At 55.6% G+C, this 22,850-nt stretch overlaps 1 protein-coding gene across 1 annotated transcript in view; it reads right to left on the bottom strand.

The window, feature by feature from the left end:
- The window catches only part of PRKD2 (protein kinase D2), a 32,325-nt gene extending 10,432 nt beyond the window's left edge, over positions 1 to 21,893 (bottom strand). Inside the window, exons 1-8 of the mRNA XM_050928419.1 lie at positions 21,545 to 21,893; positions 10,156 to 10,294; positions 8,734 to 8,865; positions 7,588 to 7,742; positions 6,833 to 7,034; positions 5,807 to 5,887; positions 5,400 to 5,553; positions 4,535 to 4,652 (exon numbers count right to left, since the gene is read on the bottom strand). Of these exons, the coding sequence (XP_050784376.1) occupies positions 4,535 to 4,652; positions 5,400 to 5,553; positions 5,807 to 5,887; positions 6,833 to 7,034; positions 7,588 to 7,742; positions 8,734 to 8,865; positions 10,156 to 10,294; positions 21,545 to 21,778 (1,215 nt within the window). The 5' untranslated portion in view covers positions 21,779 to 21,893. The remainder of the gene's footprint in view (positions 1 to 4,534; positions 4,653 to 5,399; positions 5,554 to 5,806; positions 5,888 to 6,832; positions 7,035 to 7,587; positions 7,743 to 8,733; positions 8,866 to 10,155; positions 10,295 to 21,544) is intronic.
- Positions 21,894 to 22,850: the final 957 nt, after the last annotated feature.

Consider the following 22,850-nt stretch of genomic DNA (forward strand, 5'->3'; position numbering starts at 1 on the left):
CTATGGACGCAGAAGCTCTCTACACGAACCTTCCATGCAAAGATGGACTACAAGCCATCAGGAATAGCATCCCCGATACCATCACGGCACACCTAGTGGCTAAACTTTGTGCCTTTGTCCTCACCTACAACTATTTCAGATTTGGGGACAATTTATACCTTCACGTCAGCGGCACTGCTATGTGTACCCGCATGGCCCCACAGTATGCCAACATTTTTATGGCTGACTTAGAACAATGCTTCCTCAGCTCTCGTCCCCTCACGCCCCTACTCTGCTTGCACTACATTGATGACATCTTCATCATCTGGACCCGGGAAGGAGGCCCTTGAAGAATTCCACCAAGATTTCAACAATTTCCACCCCACCACCAACCTCGGCCTGGACCAGTCCACACAAGAGGTCCACTTCCTGGATGCTAGCATGTTAATAAGCGATGGCCACATAACCACCATCCTATACCGGAAACCTACTGACCACTATACTTACCTACATGCCTCCAGCTTCCATCCAGACCACATCACACGATCTATTGTCTACAGCCAAGCCCTAAGATACAACTGCATTTGCTCTGATCCCTCAGATAGAGGCAAACACCTACAGGATCTCTATCAAGTGTTCTTAAAACTACAATATCCACCTGGTGAAGTGAAGAAACAGATTGAGAGAGTCAGAAGGGTACCAAGAAGTCACCTACTACAAGACAGGCCCAAAAAAGAAAGTGACAGGACGCCACTAGCCGTCACCTACAGCCCATAGGTGCCAACTTTCCCTGGCGCTGGTGAGTGCTCTCGCTCCCCACCCCACCCATGGCCCTGCCCCGACTCCATCATTTCCCCACACCTGCCTTGCTCCCATCTCAACCCCTTCCCCAAAGTCCCCGCCCCAACTCCACCCCCTCCCTGCCCCTATTGGACCCCTTCCCCAAATCCCTGCCCCAGCCCCATCTCTTCCCCTGGCACGCTGCGTTCCCCCTCCTCCCCCCTCCCTCCCAGCCACGCGAAACAGCTGTTTCGCAGTGCAAGTGCTGGGAGCTAGGGGGAAAAAGTGGGCACATGGCGTGCTCAGGGAAGGAGGTGGAGGCAGACTGGAGGCGTAAGTGAGCTGGGCGGGGAGCTGCCAGTGGGTGCTGAGCACCCCCTAATTTTTCCCTGTGGGTGCTCCAGCCCCGGCACACCCACAGAGTGAGCGCTTATGCTACAGTCCCCAACTAAAACCTCTCCAGTGCATCATCGAGGATCCACAATCTATCCTGAGGGACGATCCCTCATTCTCACAGACCCTGGGAGACAGGCCAGTCCTCGCTTACAGACAGCCCCCCAACCTGAAGCAAATACTCACCAGCAACTACACACCGCACAACAAAAACACCAACCTAGGAACCAAACCCTGCGACAAACCCCGGTGCCAGCTCTGTCCACATATCTATTCAAGGGACAACATCATGGGACCTAACCAAAACAGCCACACTGTCAGGGGCTCGTCCACCTGCACATCTACCAATGTGATCTATGCCATCACATGCCAGCAATGGCCCTCTGCCATGTACATTGGCCAAACCGGACAGTCTGTACACAAAAAAGAGTAAATGGACATAAATCTGACAACAGGAATCATAACATTCAAACACCAGTAGGAGAACACTTCAGTCTCTCTGTTCACTCAATAACAGACCTCAAAGTGGCCATTCTTCAACAAAAATACTTCAAAAACAGACTCCAACGTGAAGCTGCAGAACTGGAATTAATTTGCAAACTAGATACCATCAGATTAGGCCTGAATAAAGACTGGGAGTGGTCATTACATTTCCCCAATATTAATTTCCCCCTACTGTTACTCACACCTTCTTGTCAACTGTCTGAAATGGGCCACTCTCATTACCACTTCAAAAGTTATTTCTTCTCCCTTGGTATCCTGCTGTTAAGTGAATTGTCTCATTAAACTGACTTCACACTAAATTTGTTAGTCTCTAAGGTGCCACAAGGACTCCTTGTTGTTTTTGTTATAAAAGCGTTCGTTAGCTCTTTTAGCCTTTTTACGCGATTTGGCTATTCTCTTCGCGACGGGGCAATCTGGAGATAGGCTATTTTCCAAAGTCGAAAGAGTAGTTCTGAGTTGTCTTTCCATCAGGACTGGATCCAGTTGCTGCTGTTGGTGTTGATCTGTAACTCAGAAGAGCAAGGAATGGATCGTCCAGCAGTAGGATTTCCTTGGCTGTCTGCCCAGCTCTCTCAGCCTCTCCATTGCTTGAGGGGTTATGTGGGTTGCTGGGAATACGATCAAAATCATATTTCGTGCAGAATAACTTAAATTCTGCTGTGGCACTTTGTGGTTCGTTGTCCATCACTGGTTGTTTTGAATGCCAAAGGGAGCGAACAGGCATGTCAGTTTCTCTATAACACTGCGACATGTTACGTCTTTCAAGGATGTTATCTCTATATATCTGGAAAAACAGCCCACAACAACAAAAAAATGCTATCCTCTGAATTTACATAAATCTGCAGCTAATCTCTTCCATGGTCTGTCTGGTAGAGGTGTTCATATACTGTATGGTTCAGCATTGTCTCTTGCATTGATTTGTCCTGGATCTCCTTTCAAAAGCCTAATATCATCAAATCCTCCGTCAAGTTCTTCCACCCTCCTCGCTAGGCCCATCATAGCTATGGTGACCAGATAGCAAGTGTGAAATATCGGGACCGGGAGCCGGGGGTGGAGGTAATAGGCACTTTTATAAGAAAAATCCCCAAATATCAGGACTGTCCCTATAAAATCCGGACATCATGGCTGCCACGTTGCGGCTGGGTGTTTGATCCTTTGATCTGACTCTGAACCCAAAGTTTTTGTCTCTAAGTTGTTTCTGTGGTGAACTGGTCCCTGCAGTTCAGAGCTACATCAGGTGACTTCAGCTCTGGGAGATGTCAAAGGTGATTGTAAATCCCTTCTGAGATGACTGTGACGTCAGCTCCTGAGTCAATTTAAAGGCAATATTCTTGCCATGAGTATTTAATTTCATTCTCCAGGCAGGCTCTACTTCGTCACGAGTGATAGATCCCAGAAGCCATGTTTCTTGATTGTCTGTAATACAAGTCAACTCCCTGACTGCTTTGGTGAAGCAAACAGCTGCAAAATGTCCATATTTGGTGCAATTATTACACCATGCGCCTCTAGCTGGACGTGCATCATCATAGTGTAGACCGAGCCTAAGCTACTTTAAGCTTTTTCAAGTTGCTCCTGCCTTTTGTTCCGATGTGTGACTAATTCTGACTGTTTTGCTTTCTGGATAGCTGTGGCTAGGGTTAAATCTCTCCTCAATCGTAGCTGCTGTGAAAGATTTTTATCTGTTAACCCAACAACACGCCTGTCTTTGATATTTTCATGTTTTGCATTCCCAGAAACACAGTTTTCAGCCAATGCATGCAGAGCTCTTAAAAAATGTTCAGCATTTTCCCCTGGTTCTTGAATTCTCCGGTGGAAACATGCTCTTTCATACATCGCTTTTCTCTGAGGTATAAAGTATGCATCAAACACAGCCAGAACCTTTTCACCATCATCTCTGTGACTGGTTTCACTACAGTCAAAGGATTTAAAGACACGCTCTGCCTGCTTCCCCATAGCACACATTAAAGACGATACCTGGCTATCTCCAGTTTCTTTTTGGAGCTTAGCAGCAATGCAAGATCTGGTAGAATCATAGAATATTAGGGTTGGAAGAGACCTCAGGAGGTCACCTAATCCAATCCCCTAGTCAAAGCAGGACCAACACCAACTAAATCATCCCAGCCAGGGCTTTGTCAAGCTGGGCCTTAAAAACCTCTAAGGATGGAGATTTCACCACCTCCCTAGGAAACCCATTCCAGTGCTTCACCACCCTCCTAGTGAAATAGTGTTTCCTAATATCCAACCTAGACCTCCCCCACTGCAACTTGAGACCATTGCTCCTTGTTCTGTCATCTGCCACCACTGAGAACAGCCTAGATCCATCCTCTTTGGAACCCGCCTTCAGGTAGTTAAAGGCTGCTATCAAATCCCCTCTCACTCTTCTCTTCTGCAGACTAAATAACCCCAGTTCACTTAGCCTCTCCTCGTAAGTCATGTGCCCCAGCCCCCTAATCATTTTCGTTGCCCTCCGCTGGACTTGCTCTAATTTGTCCACATCCTTCTGTAGTGGAGGGGAGGGGGGACCAGTTGTCTCCAGTCGGTCCAGTATGAAGGTTTGTCAAAGATAAAGTTCTGTGGGGCTTTGAAGAGGGGCATGCTGATGAGATCCTGCAAGTTTTTGTTTTTTCTGTCTGCAACCTTGGCTGCTGTTGTTTCTGTTTCTGTTCTTAGTCCCATTTCTGGCACCTCCTCATTCTCCTGCACCAGACCTGGCCTGGCTGCAGAGTTCACCTACCCACCCGGGGCTGCATCCACCAGGAACAGCTGAGGTTAGCTTACTCACAGCACCAGCTAGGGGCGGTGCAGTATAATACAGTTTAGTAGCCCATTACAGCCGCTCTTGAGCCTGGCTTCCCTGGAGGAACTGGCCCTCACTCACCAGGGTGTCTTTGCTGCTATAGTGAACCACCCAGCCTTCCTTCAGCGCTGTGCTCGACCTCCGGGTTGTGTGCCGCACCGACTGCACCACCCGCATCAGCGGAATGTAGCCCATGGAGCTGGGGGGAGAACAACCGGACACGTTAGCTGCGGGTAGGGGTGAGGGGAGTGGAGGCAGGGAACCTCAGGGCTGGGCTAACGGGGATGGGGTAGGCTGCAGATCAGCACTGAGGAGCATCAGCAGATCTGTGGGTGAGGGAACCCGGAACTGAGATAGCAGGAAGGGGGCTGCAGGTAAAGACTGAAGAGCATCGGTAGAGCTGTGGGAACTGGGGGGAGGCCAGGGCTGGGGTAGCTGGGGGCTGGGGGTCAGGACTGAGGGGTAAGGGCAGAGCTGTGACAGGGGGAGCCCAGGGCTGGGGTAGCTGGGGGGTTGTGGGTCAGGACTGAGGGGTAAGGGTGGAGCTGTGGCGGGGGGAGCCCAGGGATGGGGTAGCTGGGGGGCTGTGGGTCAGGACCGAGGGGTAAGGGCAGAGCTGTGGCGGGGAGAACCCAGGGATGGGGTAGCTGGGGGGTTGTGGGTCAGGACTGAGGGGTAAGGGCAGAGCTGTGGCGGGGAGAGCCCAGGGCTAGGGTAGCTGTGGATCAGAACTGAGGGTCATCAGCGCTGGAGGGGGGTGGGCAGGAAATCCCAGGGAAGGTACCCCAGACCCAGAGGTGAAGTGGTCAGGGGATATTTGCTCTCCATACCAGGAAACGCAGCAGCCAGCTGGTGGTAGCCTGATGCCAGGGGGACTCTGGCCCTGCACTCAGGATGCTGGGGAGGGAGGGGCAGGGCAGGGGCAATTCGGGGGGCAGGGCTGTACCCCTGGGATTTGCTGGTGTCGTCATCGGGGTCGTCCCCTCCGTGGAGCTCGTTCTCCGAGTGGGAGCCGGGGATAATGCCCGAGTCGTCCGATTCATCCATCAGTGAGTTCTTGTCGGCGTCGCTCAGGTCGCTGGCGTCTTCCATGGGCACATCTAGGGGGAAGCACCAGAGTCCGTGGGGCCCTGCCAGTGCCAGGCTGCAACCCCAGAACTGCCCCACAGGACCCTGCCACGCTGGGATCCCAGCCCATGGGCAGGCAGGGGGATGAAGGAGACTCACATGCTGTATGAGCCAGGGCTAGGGCTGGATCCCCACTCCCAGTCCCGTCCCCCTCCCCAGCCCCCGGGCAGTAGCACCAAGACACTGTCCCACCATCCCCTCCGCCCGCGCACGGCTGCCACTCACCCCCGCCATTGAAGAGTGTCTCGCCCAGGCAGTCATTGGGCACCCGGGTGGCACAGCGCTTGTGGCAGTTAAACTTGCAGTCTGAAAGAGGAGAGAGCATCAGGAGGGCGCCAGCATGGGGGTCTCCAGCCCCATCTTTCCACCATCCTGCCCCTCTTCCCAAAATGGCCTGCAGTACCCCACAGTCTCACCAGGGGGCGCTGTGCAGCGGCAGGGACGGTGCCCCCACCCTCCTGGGGAGATGGCAGAACAAGACACGAACCCCCTCCCCAACACCTTGCACCAGCCAGGCTGCAAGCCCCAAGATCTCAGCCAAACCCCACCAGCCGTGTCCATTCCTGCCCCTCCCGAAATCTCCCCGTCCTGTGGGTGAGGGCTTCTCCTCCACTTCCCATCCCCTCATTGCTGTATGATGTTGCTGTTCTCTGTCAGACAGCTGCCACGTCCCACCCCAGAAGTAGCTGCCTGTACAGTGCCTGGCACAAGGGGGTCCTGGTCTATGACAGGAGCCCCTTGGAACTACCGTAACACACCTAATAAATAAGAATAATTTCAGAGCGGGGTGGAGCCATTTCTGTTCTATAGCCAGTATCCTGGCCGCCCTGCCAACAGAGATCAGACCCATGGGCCCATCTAGCCCAGTATCCCGCCCCCTCCCTGTCACCCTAGATCAGACCCATGGGCCCCTCTAGCCTGGTGTCCCACCTCTCAACAGCAGCCAATTAAGAAAGCTTCAAAGGAAAGCACATTCACTCCTCCATTTTAGGGGTGGGTGAGGAGGGGTGGGGAGAATCTCCTTCCTGTCCCCTCTGACACTCATCCCAGGCCCTGAAGCATGAGAATGGAAGCCCTTTCCCATAAAAATGCCCAGCCCTTTCTTACATCCAGCTGCACCGCTGGATCCTCCAGTGGCAGGGAGTTCCACTGGCCATCTGCACCCAGCGCTCCCCTCTCCTTTCCCTACCTTGGCCCTTCTTGGAGAATGGCTGATTCCCACCTGACCCCTGCTCTCCCTTCCCCACTCACCTTTGCACTGCAGGCCCTGGCGGAAGAGCCCCTTGAGCAGCTTCTTACAGAACTGGCAGACGGTGGGGCGGGTGTACGAGTGGATGAGGAAGGTGTGAGGCACTTTGACCTTGGAGAGGAACAGCTTGTCCAGCTCGATGGGGCGCCCGATGTAGGAGGTGCTGGTGAGCCGGCGGGGCAAGGTCTCCATGGAGCTCCGGCTCTGCGGGGGGGAGGGGGCATTATAACCCACGGAGGCAAGAGCTCCGTGCCCCAGAGCACAGGCCCCGTGCCCTGCCCCCTACCAGCCACATGGGTGGGGGAGTCAGGTTCCATGGCCAACCCAGCGCTGTAGCAGCCACAGAGGGGGCCAGTTAGCACTGCCATGGGATGGGGGGGGCAGTTAACACTCTTGGGGATGGGGGGTGGGACTTCCAGCTGGGGACCCAGTACATTGAGAGCTGGGTCGAGACCTGAACTTGTGACAAGGGCTGCTCATCCACCCCCACCCCCAGTCTTCCTGGGGCATGACCCTTGGTCATGGCCAGCCATGACTCTAAACTACGCAGCGATAGTGACAATGAACCCCAGACCACTCTCATCCCCAGCACCAATACCCTGCCCCTCCAGCCTGAGAAGAATCGCCCTGAGCTGGGCAGCATAGGGGGCTTGACACACAGCTCAGGTGGCCACGATGCACGGCCAGCGCCATATCTGGGGTTGGCCCGCGATGCAAGGCCGGGCGGTCCCCATCCCCACCCAGCAGGGGCTCTTACCAGCTCATCGGGGGCGCAGGGCAGTGACTCGGAGGTGGCGAGACGCAGGGACTGCGAGGTAGCCAGCGAGGTGGCCGAGAGGCGGCGCTTGCGGGCTCCGCTGCAGTTGTTAGGGATGTTGAAGGCGCAGCGCTTGTGGTAGTTCAGGCCACAACCTGCAATATGGAGGAGCTGCCTGCATCACATTTCCAACCAGACGGGCGGCGGGAGGGCCCCGGAGGTGGGGGAGGCCCAGAATGGGATCAGGGCCCCATGGCGGGATCAGAGCCCCATAGCGCTGTCCGAAGACGGAGGCAGTCCTCCCCCACAGAGCCTACGATCTAAGTGTAAGAGAGACAGACGGACGGGGAGGCGGAGGGCACGGCTCTGGGCAGCGGTCCCAGCCCAAGGAGTGGGGCAGGCCCCAGCGTGGATCTGGCTGGGACGCTGGTTTAACGGGATGGCTGGGAGCCCAGGTTAAGCGTTAAGTTGGTTAATTACCTACACGCTAAGTGACTCCATCTCTGCCTGCGTCCCGGGGCTGGGACAGGGCACGTGGCGAAGGGACCACAGCCACGCGCTGGAGCCCCCAAGGTCAAAAGCAGAGCTCCCCAGTGCCAGGCACCCAGCCCCCCACCCCTGCAGGCCAAGTAGAGGTGACCTGGGTAGTGAAAAGCGATGCCAGCCCCCACCCTAGACAGATCGCCCCCCAGGGTGATAGGGGTGCCCCCACCCTAGACAGATCGACCTCCCCCACCTCCCGCAGGCAGAGGTCTGCTCAGTCTGTGGGGCTTTGTGGACAGTTTGGGGTGTTTCTCACCTGCTGGCTTGTGCAGTGGGACCCGCTTCAAACTGGGCTGAGACCCCCCCTTCAACTCATTACACACAAGGGTCAACAAACAGCCACTCCTCCCCTGCCCCTTCCAGCCAGTCCCCTGTCCTGGGGCCAGATCAGAGCCAGCATCGCCTACAGGGGAAAAGCCCCGTGTCCCATTCCCCACCCTAGTGGGTCAGCCACTCCCCAGCCCTGAGGCTGGATTGGAGCCAGCGCCTCCTAGAGGGGAAAGACCCCATGTCTCATTCCCTGCCCCCACCCCCCGGGGAGTCAGCCAGTCCCCTGGGCTCAGATGAGGAGACACCCCCACACACTCCCCCTGGGCGCCGTACCGTCACACTTGAGGCCCTGGCGCACCAGGCCGAAGAGCATTTCCCCGCAGTGGTCGCAGAAGGCCGGGGCGCGGTACGAATGCACGTTCAGGGCGTGCGGACGTATCCGGAAATCCTCAAAGGTGGCCGAGGCTGGTGGACGAGAGGGAGGGAGGTCATGCCATGGCACGGCCCGGTCCAGACCGCCGGCTGCCCCCGGGAGCCCGTGGGCCCGGCTGGATCCACTTCCCTGCACCCACCTCCCCGTAACGATCCATAGCCAACACCCCGCTTTGGGCGGTGGCCGGACCCCCCTGTTGGTGCCAGGGGCACCCTCTGCTGGCGACAGCCCCTGACACCGGGGATTCTCGAACACAGGGCGGCCGCTGGCACAGATTGGGCAGGCGTGGGGCAGAATTTCCTGGGGGTGGTGGTGGTGAGGGAAACATCATCACCGCGGGCCTCGGAGCTGCCGCGCCCCTGCCCTTCCCCCCAAACCAGGTCTTGTGCCAGGGAGCCGGCCCCCAAACCACTTCCTGCCGGGGCGCGCGCGGGCGGCCCTGACTCAGAACAGCACCTGGGCACCGACAGGAGCGAAAGCAGCCGTGGGCGGGGAGCAGCGGAGGAGAGCGATGGCGCCAGGGAGCCAGGGGCCCGTGCACGGCCCACAGCCATGCGTGGGGAAGCTCCCCACCCACAGCCTCGGAGTGACTATGCCGTGATGGGTACCGGACGCTATATCCCAGGCTTCTCCCAGGGACCCCGGCACCGAGACACGTCCTGTTCCCCTGCCATCTCCCAGCACCCCGTGGCACTGTGTCCCGTCCTCTCCAGCCATGAAGCATCCCGAACCAGGCCCTGCCTGTCGTATGGCAAAGTGCCAAGGGGCAGCATCGTGCCGGTGTGGCACCCGCTTCACCAGCCCTGGGGGCAGCCCCATTCTGCCCCACCCAGCCCTCAGCGCCCCATCGGTCCGCCTAGCCTTCTGCCAACACAGTGTAAGCAACACAGCCACCGCCACCGAGTCGGGATCGGCTGCCGCGGGCTGGGGAACAAGCTGGCAATGTGCTCACAGCGCCACCCGGACAGGATCAGCAGCTGGACAGCCTATGGTGCTGGCAGGTGTGAGCCAGTGTGGAGCGGGCTGCGTGGGAAGAGCTCGGATGGGCTAGTGAGCATCTAGGAAAGGAGGGCAAGTGTGTTGTGGTGTCACACACACAGAGCAGGGCTCATGCCCTCCAGCAGGGGGCAGCAGGGACACACACACACACACACACACACACACACACACACACACACCAAGGCTCATCCTTTCCAGCAGGGACACACACACACACACACACAGAGCAGGGCCCATCCCCTCCAACAGGGAGCAGAAGGTGTGTAGATACCCACACAGCCCTTTTTCTCTCTTTCCCTCATCCACACACCCGCGCATGTTACCTGAGAGCACCACCTCCACCAAGTCCCCCTCCTGGATGTCTCCAGCCACCCGCACCAGCTGCAGGATGTTGGCAGATGACAGGTCATGTTTGAAGAGCAGGATCTTGTCATAGAGCCCGTAGAAGCCGCACTCTGGGAACTGTGAGGACAGACAGACAGACAGATTGGCATGGGATGGGGAGATCATGACTCAGTGCTGAGGGACGCAGCAGAGCCATGCAGTAAATACCCCGCAGAGGCCATACTTAATTTAGCCCTACGTGGTGCACAGGATCCGGTCCAAGAGGCAAATACAGCTGAACCACTCGGTGATAGAGACCATGTGGCGATTAAATTTAACATCAGTGTAGGGAGGAAAACCCCTAAGAAACCCACCACAGCAGCATTTAACTACAAAAAGGGAGAACTACACCAAAATGATGAGGCTAATTAGATATTAAAAAGGAACAGTCACAAGGGTGAAATGCCTGCAAGCTGCATGGAAACTTTTTGAAAACACCATAACAGAGGCTCAAACTAAATTTATGCACACCAAAAAAAACACACAAAACAACAAAAAACAGTAAAAGGACCCAAAAAATGCCATCATGGCTAAACAGCAGAGTGAAATAGGCAGCTAGAGACAAAAAGACGTCTTTTAAAAACTGGAAGTCAAATCCAAGCGAGGAAAATGGAAAGGAGCATAAACTCTGGCAAGTCAGGTGTAAAAGTATAATTAGGCCGGCCAAGACAAGATTTGAAGAGCAACTAGCAGAAGACACAAAATCTAGCAGCAAAACAGTTTGTACGTACATCAGAAGCAGGAAGTGGGCCGAACAATCAGTGGGGCCACTGGATAATCAAGGTGCTAAAGGAGCGCTCAAGGAAGACAAAGGCATTGCAGAGAAGAAGCCAGGTGAATTCTTTGCATCTGTCTTCACTACAGAAGAGGTGAGGGAGATTCCCACACCTGAGCCATTCTTTCTCAGTGACAAATCTGAGGAGCGGTCCCAGATTGAGATGTCAATAGAGGAGGTTTCAGAGCACATTGATAAATTAAACAGCAACAAGCCACCATGAACAAGAATTTTGAAGGGACTCAAATACGAAATTGCAGAACTACTAACTTTGGTAGGTAGGTAACCTATCGCTTAAATCAGGCTCTGAACCAGAAGACTAGCAGAGAGCTAATGTGACACCAAGGCAATTACAGGCCGGTTAAGCCTAACTTCAGGACCAGGTAAATTGATTGACACTAGAGTAAAGAACAGAATTATCAGACACACAGATGAACACGATATGTTGGGAATAGTCAACACAGCTTCTGTAACAGGAAATCACGCCTCACCAATCTATTAGAATTTTTTGAGGGTGTTGACAAACACATAGACAAGAATGATCCAGTGGATACAGTGGACTTGGACTTTCACAAAGCCTCTAACTAGGTCCCTCACCAAAGGCTCTTAGACAGTCACAGGATAAGAGGGAAGAACCTCTCATGAATCAGTAACTGTGTAAAAGACAGGAAATAAAGGGTAGGAATAAACAGTCAGTTTTCACAGTAGAGAGAGGTAAATAGCAGGATCCTCCTAGGATCTGTCCTGGGCTGGGCTGTTCAATATATTCCTAAATAATCTGATAAAAGGGCTGATCAGTGAGGTGGCAAAGTTTGCAGACAATACAAAATTACTCAAGATAGCTAAGTCCATAGCAGACTGTGAAGCGGTACAGAGGGACTCACCAAACAGGGTGACTGGGCAAGAAAATGGCAGATGAAATTCAATGTTGATAAATGCAAAGCAATGCATATAATGCAAATAATCCCAACTTTACATACAAAATGATGGGGTCTAAATTAGCTTTTATTACTCAAGAAAGAGATCTTGGAGTCATTGCGGAGAGTTCTCTGAAAAGACCAGCTTAACATGCAGGACAGTCCAAAAATGCGAACAGAATATTAAGAACCATTAGGAAAGGGACAGATAATAAGGCAGAGAACATTATAAGACCCCTATAGAAATCCATGGTACACCCATCCCTTGAATACTGCCTGCAGTTCTGGTCATCCCATCTCAAAGAAGAGAGATGATTGGAAACAGTACAGAGATGGGCAACAAAAATGACTAAGTGTATGGAACAACTTCCATATGAGGAGATTGGGACTGGTCACCTTGGGAAAGAGACGACTATGGGGGATATGACAGAGTTCTATAAAATCATGACTGGTGTGAAGAAAATGACTAGGGAAGTGTTATTTACCACTTCAGGTAACAAGACCCAGGGAGTCACCCTATGAAATCAATAGGCAGCAGGTTTAAAACAAATGAAAGGAAGTGCTTCGTCACACAACGCATAGTCAACCTGTGGAACTCATTGCCCGGGGATGTTGTGAAGGCCAAATGTGTAACTGGGTTAAAACAGAATGAGATCAGTTCCTGAAGGACAGGTCCCTCCATGGCTATTAGCCAAGAGGGTCAGGGATGCAACTCCATGCTCTTGGTGTCCCTAAATCTACTAGAAGCTGAAACTGGACCAGGGCCACCCGGGGGGGGGGGTAAGTGGGGCAATTTGCCCCAGGCCCCGGGCCCGGCAGGGGTCCCCATGACAGTTTTTCGGGGGCCCTGGAGCAGGGTCCTTCACTCACCCTGGGGGCCCCGGAAAACTCTCGCGGGGCCCAGGTCCCCGGAACTTTTGCCGCTCTGGGTCTTTGGCGGCAATTCGCTGGCAGGGGGTCCTTCCGCTCCAGGACCCACCGCTGAAGTGCCCTGAAGACCTGTGGTGGGGGGTCCTTCTGCTCCGGGACCCGCCATTGAAGTGCCAGGTCTTCAGTAGCAATTTGGCGGCGGGGCCCCCCATCGCCGAAGACCCCAGGCCCCCTGAATTCTCTGGGCAGCCCTGAACTGGACGACATGGGATGGATCACTTGATGATGACCTGTTCTGTTCATTCCCTCTGAAACACCTGGCATTGATCACGGTCAGAAGACAGGACACTGGGCTACATGGATCACTGGTCTGACCCAGGATGGCCATTCCTATGTTCTTCAGAGCCCTTCCTGCAGCTCACCAGACCCAACATCCAGCAGAAGGCAGCTCCATACCCTGTTGGCTGGCAGGGAACACCCCGAGCCAGTGCGCCTCTGCATGGGGGCATATACAGCCCAACACACCCCCACCCATTACTGAGTCAGAGAGGGGCAGGGCCAGGGACCTGCCAGCTGGCTAAGCAGCCAGGCCTCCATTCAGCAACCAAAGCACAGAGGTGGCAAGTGACTCACCCAAGCTCAATCAGCGAATCAATGACAGAGCTCAGAATACAACCCAGGAGTCCCGACTCTCAGCTCTGCCCTCCATCCAACCATTGGACCCCACCCCTCTCCCAGAGCTGGGGACAGAACCCAGGAGTCCTGGCTCCCAGCCCCCCCTGCTGTAAGCCCTAGCTCACAGGATCTGCAGCAGCTGGCTGGTGGTGAGCAGTGGTTGCATTGTTGTGAACTTCTAGCTGCCCCCCAGTACCTTCCATGACTGCTGAGCCCTGCCTGGACTTTGGGGGTCCCACCCATGGTCAGGAGTTGGAGAGGAAAGACGGGGCCCAGCGACCCATTAGCACATCCCCTCCTCTGCTCCGAGAGCTCCCCACTCAGATCCATCCCCAAGGCAATGCTGGTGCCAGGAGATGGGGCTGGCACATGATATGTTTAAGGGTTTGGAGGAGACAGAAAGGATCCCAGGCCAAAGGCCCCACAGCTGCCCCAATGGCTTCCTCCGGCCAGGAGGGGATGAGGGTCTGATGCACAGGTGCCCTGCTCTGCTGCAGACAGATTCCCTGGGCAACTCATGTCATCTCCCCCGTGCCTCAGTTCCCCCAGCGGTACAGTGGGACTGGGTGCTCTGGCTCCCCCAGTGTCACCTGGCAGAGTGCCCCCCATCTGATGGCAGAGCCCACAAAGGGCAGCCTGGGCACAGGGGCTAACGTGTTTTCCCTCCAGCTGCTTATGCAAATCTGCAGGGTTATTTTTGGCTCTGAGATGGCCCCGGCGAGGAGCGATCTGGTTCCAGTTGATCTCCGGCCTCTTCCTTCCTTCCTCCTGCCCAAGCAGGGCCCAGCCCGTTCCACTCCGCCGGCGCCAGGAGAAGTCATCGTCTCACACACCCACAGATGCACCCTGATCAGCCAACTTGCAAGCTCAGCTCAGGGGAGCAAGACCCCCCGCCCCATGGGGCCAGCTCTCTGAACCCAACTCCCCACTCCAGGGCAGGTTCAGAGGTGCTGGGACCTGGATCAAACCACCCCACTTCAGCTTTTGCAGAGAACCCAAAATGCCACCATGACGATTCTGCAGAGACACTCCCCTTCCCCTCACAACCGCCCAGCTCGTTCTCATGACAAGCCAAGCGACAATAAAACCCCTCACTCGCAGGGAGAGCTGTCCGGAGAGCTCAGCGCACACCCCCAAGGCTGGCACATACAGAACTAAGCCTGCTGCAGGAACAGGCAACTCGGAAAAGCAGGTTCCTCTCTTTGAGACCAGGAGGCTGAGAGACAGACCGATCTGCGCTGAGATAGCCAGCCCCAGTGTGGGTGGACGGGCAGAGAGGGAGGTTGAAAGGTGGAGAGGAGTATAAAATGGAGAGACAGACAGAGGATGGGTGGAAGGATGGATAGAAGAACAGATGGACAGACAGACAAACACAATGGATTGAAGGAGGAATACAGATAGGATATTGCAGATGGATGGATGGGCGGATGGGTAGACAGGAGCTGGAAGGATGGATAGAAGAACAGATGGACAAATAAGACAGTGAATGGATCAAAGGACATATGGACAGACAGGCAGTGGACAGAAGAATGGAGAAGAGGACAGATGGGCAGTGGACAGAAGGAGGGACAGATGGACAGATAGGCAGTGGACGGAAGGAGGGACAGGAGGACAGATGGACAGTGGACAGGAGGGACAGACAGGCAGTGGACGGAAGGAGGGATAGGAGGACAGATGGACAGGAGGACAGATGGACAGACAGGCAGTGGACAGGAGGAGGGACAGGAGTACTGCGGATGGAAGGAGGGGACGGAAGACAGACAACCCCTCCCTCAACATCTTACCCTCCGGGTGAGGGCAAGTGGGGGCAGGGTATTACTGAGCAGGACACGGGGAATCTTGGGATGTGAAGTAGGAGCCACAGGGCTGGGATGGAGGAAAGGAGTATAACCGTGATGTGCCCTGGGCTTAGGGGGTGACATGACTAAAGACATGAAGGGCCAGGTGGGGAAGGGGCTGAGAGACGACTCAAGAGACCCAGGTTCAGTTCCCAGCTCTGCAACAGGCTCCTCTGTGCAACCTTAAACAAGTCACTTAGCTCCTCCGTGCCTCAGTTTCCCCATTTATAACATGGGGTCAGGGGGAACAGCACCACCCTACCTCAGAGGGAGGGCTTATGAGGATAAATACACCACAGAGTGTGTGGTGCCCAGATACCACCAGGCTGGAGGCCACCGAAGACAAGAAGGGAAGGCTGCCCCAGAGAGCTGGAGCCAAGCAGGAGAGGGGCTGGGGTCAGGGCTGAGGAAGGTGCATCTCAAGCTGGGTTGAACAGGGCCACGGCCCAGTTGGTTCTGGGCAGAGGGGAGGCAGCAGGGAGACAAGGAGCCCAAGAGGGACCTCGGGGAAAGGACTCATGCCCCAGCTCTGCGGCTGCAGCCGGCTGCCTGTTGTCAGGACGTGGTTAGAAGCAGGGCTCTTGGCCCGGGGCCCAGAGAGTTCAGCGAAGGGCTGGGCACAGGTGCCGACACTTCACTCCCCCCCACTCCACCCCCTTTCCTCCTCTGAGGAGCCAGGCTCCTCCACGCAGCAACAACAGCTCTGGTCTGGGTGGCAGGAGGCTGCGTGGAGCCATTACACAGGGGGGAAACTGAGGAACAGCAGAGGCCAAGCGCCTTGTCCAAGGATGCTGAGTTAGTTAGAAGCAGGGCTGGGAAAAGAACCCAGGAATCCCAGCCACCCTGCTCTAACCACTGAACCCCGCTACTCAGGGTAACTCCCATCTAACAGGATGCCAAGTTCAAAGTGTGCTCCTGGAGCCTAGCTTTCCTTTCCAGGCCTGTGGTGCAAGGAGACTCCGGCTCCAGCACTGCCATGCATCGTTGGATCCCATCACCACAGCTGCCCATCTCGATTCTCACACAGGACATTAACCCTGTGGATGGGTGTTTCGGAGCAGGCAGGCCACGGGGAGCAGCTGCTTCCCAGGTGCAGGGAGACAGGGCGGCATCAGCTGCAGGGGGGCTAATTACAGCATCCTCCCCCACCCACTCCCACAGGGTCAACCACAGGGTAAACGGTACAAGCTGTAGCATTGCACCCTGCAGCCATGGGCTGCCCATAGATCCCAGGCTGCAGGGAGCGGTGCTGGTGGGTCAATAGGAGGCGCACTTCCTCCCCAGTGAATCAGGGGGAGTTGAACAGCTGAACCCCCTGTAGATCAACTGTCCCACCCACTTGTGACTGTCAATGAGACTGTGAGCTGGGCTGCTAGACCCGTGTCGGCATCAGACCTAAACTGCCGTGGGGCCGGGACAACTGTCCAGCCTGAATCCTCCCTGTAGAGGTAAGGGGAGGAAGAGTTCTTCGCTTCCCCACCCCACACGACTGGGCAGCGTCTCCACGGCACTCAGAGCTGCGTTCCTTCCACCCCAGAAGCAGAGGCATTTACATAAATAAATGCATTAAATATTGAGAGCAGAGCAGTACTGTGGTAACGAGGGCCGGATTAGGACAGATGGATGGATACAAAATAGGGGTGGGGGGTGTTTTCATGTAGGTAGATAGATAGATCGATCGATCATAGGGATAAAGTGTCCCATATACATACTGTATAAAAAAGGGGCCCCAAGAATCAGGAGTCTTAAAAAATCATGAGATTTTTTTAAACTAATAGATTTGGGGTTATTTATTTGCCTTCTGATATCATAGAATCTCAGGGCACATATTTTCAAGCTTCTGTCCACAACCACAAGAACTTACATTTTAAAAACAAAAAATTTAAACTGAGATTAGCAGGTAATAACCTGACTCCTGCAGCTGGGGATTTATGGGGGAGGGGGAAGAAACCCAAAGTCTCACAAGATTTGCAAGGCAATGGTGAGAATTGTAAATTTATTTGGAATCATTTCTGGGTGAAATGTGAGCAAAAGAGAAGATCATGAGCAGCTCTGCTAATTATTTAGCTACATTAATATTATAGTAACCACTTAGAAGCTATATTAATTAGGTCTCACCCTGCTGGTAGCTCTCTGGGGCAGAGACTTGCTGTTTTTGCCATGTTTTGTACAGCACCTGACACAATGGGGCACAAACTAGACATTTCTATGTGCTACTACATTCTGTCCAATAATAATTATTTACTATTCCTGGGGACACTTGGCTTCTTTTGAGCCCTAAAATCTAAGGTTTGATATTTATACAAACAGGATTTAAAAACAAATAAAAAGCGAGAAATGGTTTTGGGTGTTTTAAAAAGACACTTCACCTAGATTTGGATTTTTAGATCATATTTTCCAGTCCAAAAGGGTTAAAATCCAGCAGCCTGAAAAACCCTCTAGTCCTCACCTGTCATGATGCTTCACTCCCATTCCTGTTGTCTCATGTAACATACAAAACCCGTAGCCTCCCAAGACTTTGGCCTCCCGACCTCACGACAGCAGCAAGGACAGAACCCAGGCCCCCTCCCCAGAAAGCCCAGCACCACCGGAGAATCTCCACCAGCATTGAGGCTATGACACACGAGTGAGCGGTTCTGATGCTGCCCAGCAGAGGGCAGCCATGCACAGGCACACTGGGCCAGAGCATATTCCATGGGCAGGGCCCAGTCCCTGATAACATCCCAGGAATTCAAAGTCCACCCCAGTTAGCTACAGATTCAAAGATGGAAGATGAGGCCAGCAGGGCCTTGCTCCTCACAGTGCGTCTGGTCTCTTGGAGGCCCCTCAAGAGCTCTTCTTTCTATCTTGGTTCAGTGCCCCCCACCCCCATGGGACCTAGCCTGTGGTAGATCAGCCAATGCCCAGGTGATCCTAATTATTAGGTGTATTATGTTGGCAACCAGTCACACACCAGGACCCCATTGTGCTAGAGGCTGTATTACTCTGTATTGTATTGTATAACTATTAGATGTATTATGGTAATATCTAGGTGCCGCACTCCTGGACCAGGACCTCATTGTGTTAGGCGCTGTACATTTTTATTGCTATTAGCTGTATTGCAGTAGTGCCTAGGAGCCCAGCCACAGCCCCGGCCCTGTGTCTGTGCAGCGCTTGGCACAGAACAGAAGGACAGTCCCTGCTCCAAAATGCGGACAACTGATCGAGGGAAGGGGGGGACGGACAGTATGTGCGCACAATTCACGCATTGTCCCTGGTAAGCTATGGGGAAACTCCTCCAAGCACCGAAATGCAGCCCCCTCTGGGGTGGAGCATGGCAGCCTCCTAAGAGACAAAAGCAGCTGCAGCCTGGAGAATCCCCTCTCTACCTCCCCTAAGGGCCTTCCCAGGGCTGCAGGGGGTGGATCCCAGCCCCTCTGTGATACCACACCCCAGTGCAGGCCTGGGGGAGCAGCCTGTCTCCCTCCCTCGCTCCTCTGTCTCTGGAGGCAGGGAATGGATTCCCAGCTAGGGAGGCAGGTCTGGGGGGCAGGAGGTGTCTTGCAAGGGGGGGGGTTACTCTGATGCCCCATTCTGCTCCCCTTGTAGACCCACCAGAAGAGAAGACTTGAGGGAGGGCATTGAGGCAGCCTGAGCCCACCACAGGGGAAGTGGGAACAATCACACACATCCCCATTATGAGGCCAGCTGGCTCCCTCAAGGGCATCCCCAAAGAGCCGGGATGGTCAAACCCAGCCTGTTTCTCCTCCTCTGGGGCTGGCCAGCCAAGGGTTAACCCCTGAGTCACGCTTTCCCTTCTCCCAGCTGCTGCCAAAACTGTTACTGATCTGCAGGAAGCAGGCACATAACAGCAGGCAATAAACCCGAAGGGAGGGAGCTCTTCTCCCGGCCAGCTCACGCATCAGGGACTGGCCCTCTATTCAAGGCTAGATCAAGATCAGGGCAAGGCCTAGTAACCAGCACGCTCATATTTCTACGGGCCCTGGAGGAGCAAGTAAAATGTAAACACTGGGCACTGAAATGCAGCCACCTTTGGGGTGGAGCATGGTGGATATCTATACAGGGCTCCATCACCCAGCACTGAAATGCAGCCACCTCTGGGGTGGGGTACAGCAGCTGGCTATACAGGGATCCCTCACCCAGGACTGAAATGTAGCCACCTCTGGGGTGAGGCGCAGCAGCTCCTTAACAGCCACACAAACTCTCTATGGTTCCGAACGGAGGAAGTGAAGCATGAGCCGAACTGAAACTACAGGCAGGAATTTACAGAAGTGTGAAGACAATTACCCAGACTAGAATTTAGCCAGGAGACCTGAGCTAAGAGCCCTTCCCTTGTCAAAAGCAGCCGTGGGAGCTTTAATAACCACAAGCAATCATGGCCTTCCTTTGGCATTTCCTATAGCAGCCAGAGCCTCCAGCAGCACCCCAACCCCTAGCACGGGTTGGGGCTGATCCCTGCCTGGGGACTCCAGGCGATGCCCCTATACTGCATCCAAGGGAGAGTGCCCCCTACAGATAGTAACACAACTCTTCAACAGCACTGCGCATCCGTGGATCCCAAAGCCCAGCAGAGAACAAGGAGAGCAGAGTGAGAGAGGATGTGACCGTTTACTCTTTGGCTGGCTCCCCCCATGCTCCCTATAGTTAGCGCCCTCCCCTCCTTGCATGCTTCACATCCACAGTGCCCTTCCTGTCCCCCTCCCCCCAATGAGTGCACTGCACCCCCAGGGGGACATCTCCTTAAACCCCACAAAAGGGCTCTCTGTCACTGGGGCATCTGTTCCTCCTCCTACCCGTCGCCAGAAACTACTGTGTCCAAGGCCTCGAGGATTAACCAATTCTGGACCAAGCTCAAGGGCTAGTGATCCGGACTGGTTCTGACCAATGGCATCTGAGCCAGCTGCTAAGTAGCTTCTTTCCCAGGCTCTGGGACAGGGTATAACTTCGGTCCGGCTAGGAGATCCAGCAGAGGGAGATGGGGCCCTTTCCCCAGACAGCACGGGGGGAAACTCATCCTTAGCCGCTGGGGTCTCCCCTGCTTCCTAGCCCTGGTGGCTCCCATGCAGGGACTGCAGCTTCAGCTGGAAAGATAGCCCCCACAGCACGGAGTTTGGGCAGACGAGGCCTGAAACAGGTTCGGGATGCATCCCTCTGCTCCCCTTCCCTTTAGGCCTCCACAGCCTGTGCCCCAAGATCCCAGGGAAAGGGGAGAATGACACCAGCGATGGATGGGTCCCCTCAGGTCTGCCTCGTCCCACGGGCCTCAGTGAACCCAGCTGGGCCTCTGGGAGCTGGAAAACCTCATCCTTTTCCTGTCAGGCAAGGAGCCACGGGCAGAGTTTCCACTCGTTGGCTGAAGCCCTGATGTTTTGCGGAGCGGGGGCCGGAGGACTCCCTTACCTGGGGGAGGACGAGGAGCCCCAAACTCAGAGCTTAAACCTCAAAAGTTGCCAAATGAAACCTCCACCCCCCGTCGGACAGAGATGGGACCCAGCCCCAACCCAGAGCCAGGCTTCATTACCCTATCTATCCCCACACAGCTTCCCATCTCCCCTCTGCACCCCACTTCCTTCCCCATCGACCCCTGTCCCAGGCCTGCCTATCCCTCCACCATGCACAGTACAGCATCAAAACACCACAACTGCAGTTAACCCTTCCCAGCCCACACAGCTGATACAGGCAGGCTTCCAGACACACACCCATGTGGACACATGCAAATCCAGGCACACACATTAAGTCTTGATACAGAGACACAGTCATGCAAACACTCTTGCCACATGCACCACAATCATACACACAACACGCAAAAGCACAGACTCATGCACACACACCACAATTATACACACAATGTGCAATCGCAGAGTCATACACACACACACACCACAATCATACACACAACACACAATCAGTCACACACTCACAATACAGATATGCAATCATACAACACACAATCGCAGTCACACACAGACCCAACAATCATACACACAACATGCAATCGCAGTCACACACCACAATCATACACACACACCACACATTCGCATGCACACAACATGCAATCACACACCCACTCCAATTTAGATACACAAACACACACACACAGGACGATCTAGACACAATTACACACAGAGAGAGCGACGGAGCCTCTCCCGCCTCTTGGGCCCCGAGTTATCTGGTCCCTCTGGCAGCGCCTGCCCCCCAGACCGCCCCACACCTGCCCCATCGCGCTCCCTTCCCTCCCCCCCCGCCCCTTTACCTTCTGATCCACTATGGAGCACGCCAGCTGCTTGACATGAGCCAGGTCCGAGGCCGCAGGGAGCAGGACGAACTCCCGGGTCAGCCCGATCTGGAGATGGAACGAGACCCCTTGGCAAGCGGCGCAGGACCCAGGCGCCAGCGGCGCGGGCTCCGGGGCTGCCAGGCAGCCTCCCGAGGTCCCGGGGGAAGAGGGGAGAGCCGGGGGGGCGGCGCAGGCCGGTGGGGAGGCCATGGAGCCCCCCCAGAGAGACGCTCAGACTCCCCCGCCCCAGCACCCCGAGCCCAGGCGGCCGGGTCTGGCTGTCACATCCGAAGGGGGCAGCGCATCCCGGAGGGGCGCGGCGCACGAGAGCTGGCCGGGGGGGCGCACGGCCGGGGCGCACGAGAGCTGGCCGGGGGGGCGCACGGCCGGGGCGCACGGGTGGTGGCACGGCTGGGGGCGCACGGCCGGGGCGCACGGGCGCTGGCACGGCTAGGGGCGCACGGCCGGGGCGCACGGGTGGTGGCACGGCCGGGGGCGCACGGGGACCCGGCCGGCGCCTCTCGCTCTCCTCCGCCGCTTCTTTCTTTTTCTTCCCCTCAAACTTTACGGGCGGCCGGGACTGAGGAGGAAGTGCGGTGAGTGACGGGCCGCGGGGCCAATGGCGAGCTCCGGGGATGAAGTCAGACGACTCTTCCCCCCCCCCCCGCCACCTCTCTCCACACCCCGCCCCGGGAGAGCGCGGCTGAGCGCCCCAGCCACCCCCTCGACTTCTCCTGCTGTCCCCCACTGGAGGCAGCTGGGGGGCAACCCGCCCCATCTGTCTCCATGGGTGGCTGGAGTCCCCCACTAAACAAGGCGGGGGGGGGGGCAGCGGACAATTCCCTTTTTTGTGTTCGCCCTTCTGCGGGGATCCCCCCCATCCCACCCCGTCTGTGCCCCGCTGCCCTAGAGAGATCGTCCCCTGCTGGGACCCCTCTCTCCCCTCCGCTGTCAGTGCCCCCTCCCCACGCTGGGGAGAGCGCCCCCTGCTGGCATCAGGGAGCCTGATCCCTCTGCCTATGGTTTGGGGTCCTGCCTGCACCCTTCTGCCTCTCCCCGGGCATCCCTAGAAGGAGGGGGGAGAAGGGCTGCAGCCAAGCGAGTCCAGGGAGGGGTAGGGGCTGCAGCGGAGAAGGCTCTCAGGCCCTGACCTCAGTGGGGAGAGCACCGGGAACAAGGCTGAGGCCAGTGCTAGGTGTGAGGAGGAGAGAGACAAGAGGCCAGATTCTCTGATCTGCTCCAGCCCATATGTGTGATACCAGCGTGTTTGCAGAGTTGCCGG

Source organism: Gopherus flavomarginatus, chromosome 18 (genome assembly GCF_025201925.1).
Source record: "Gopherus flavomarginatus isolate rGopFla2 chromosome 18, rGopFla2.mat.asm, whole genome shotgun sequence".
In the NCBI taxonomy this organism is placed as follows: Eukaryota; Metazoa; Chordata; order Testudines; family Testudinidae; genus Gopherus; species Gopherus flavomarginatus.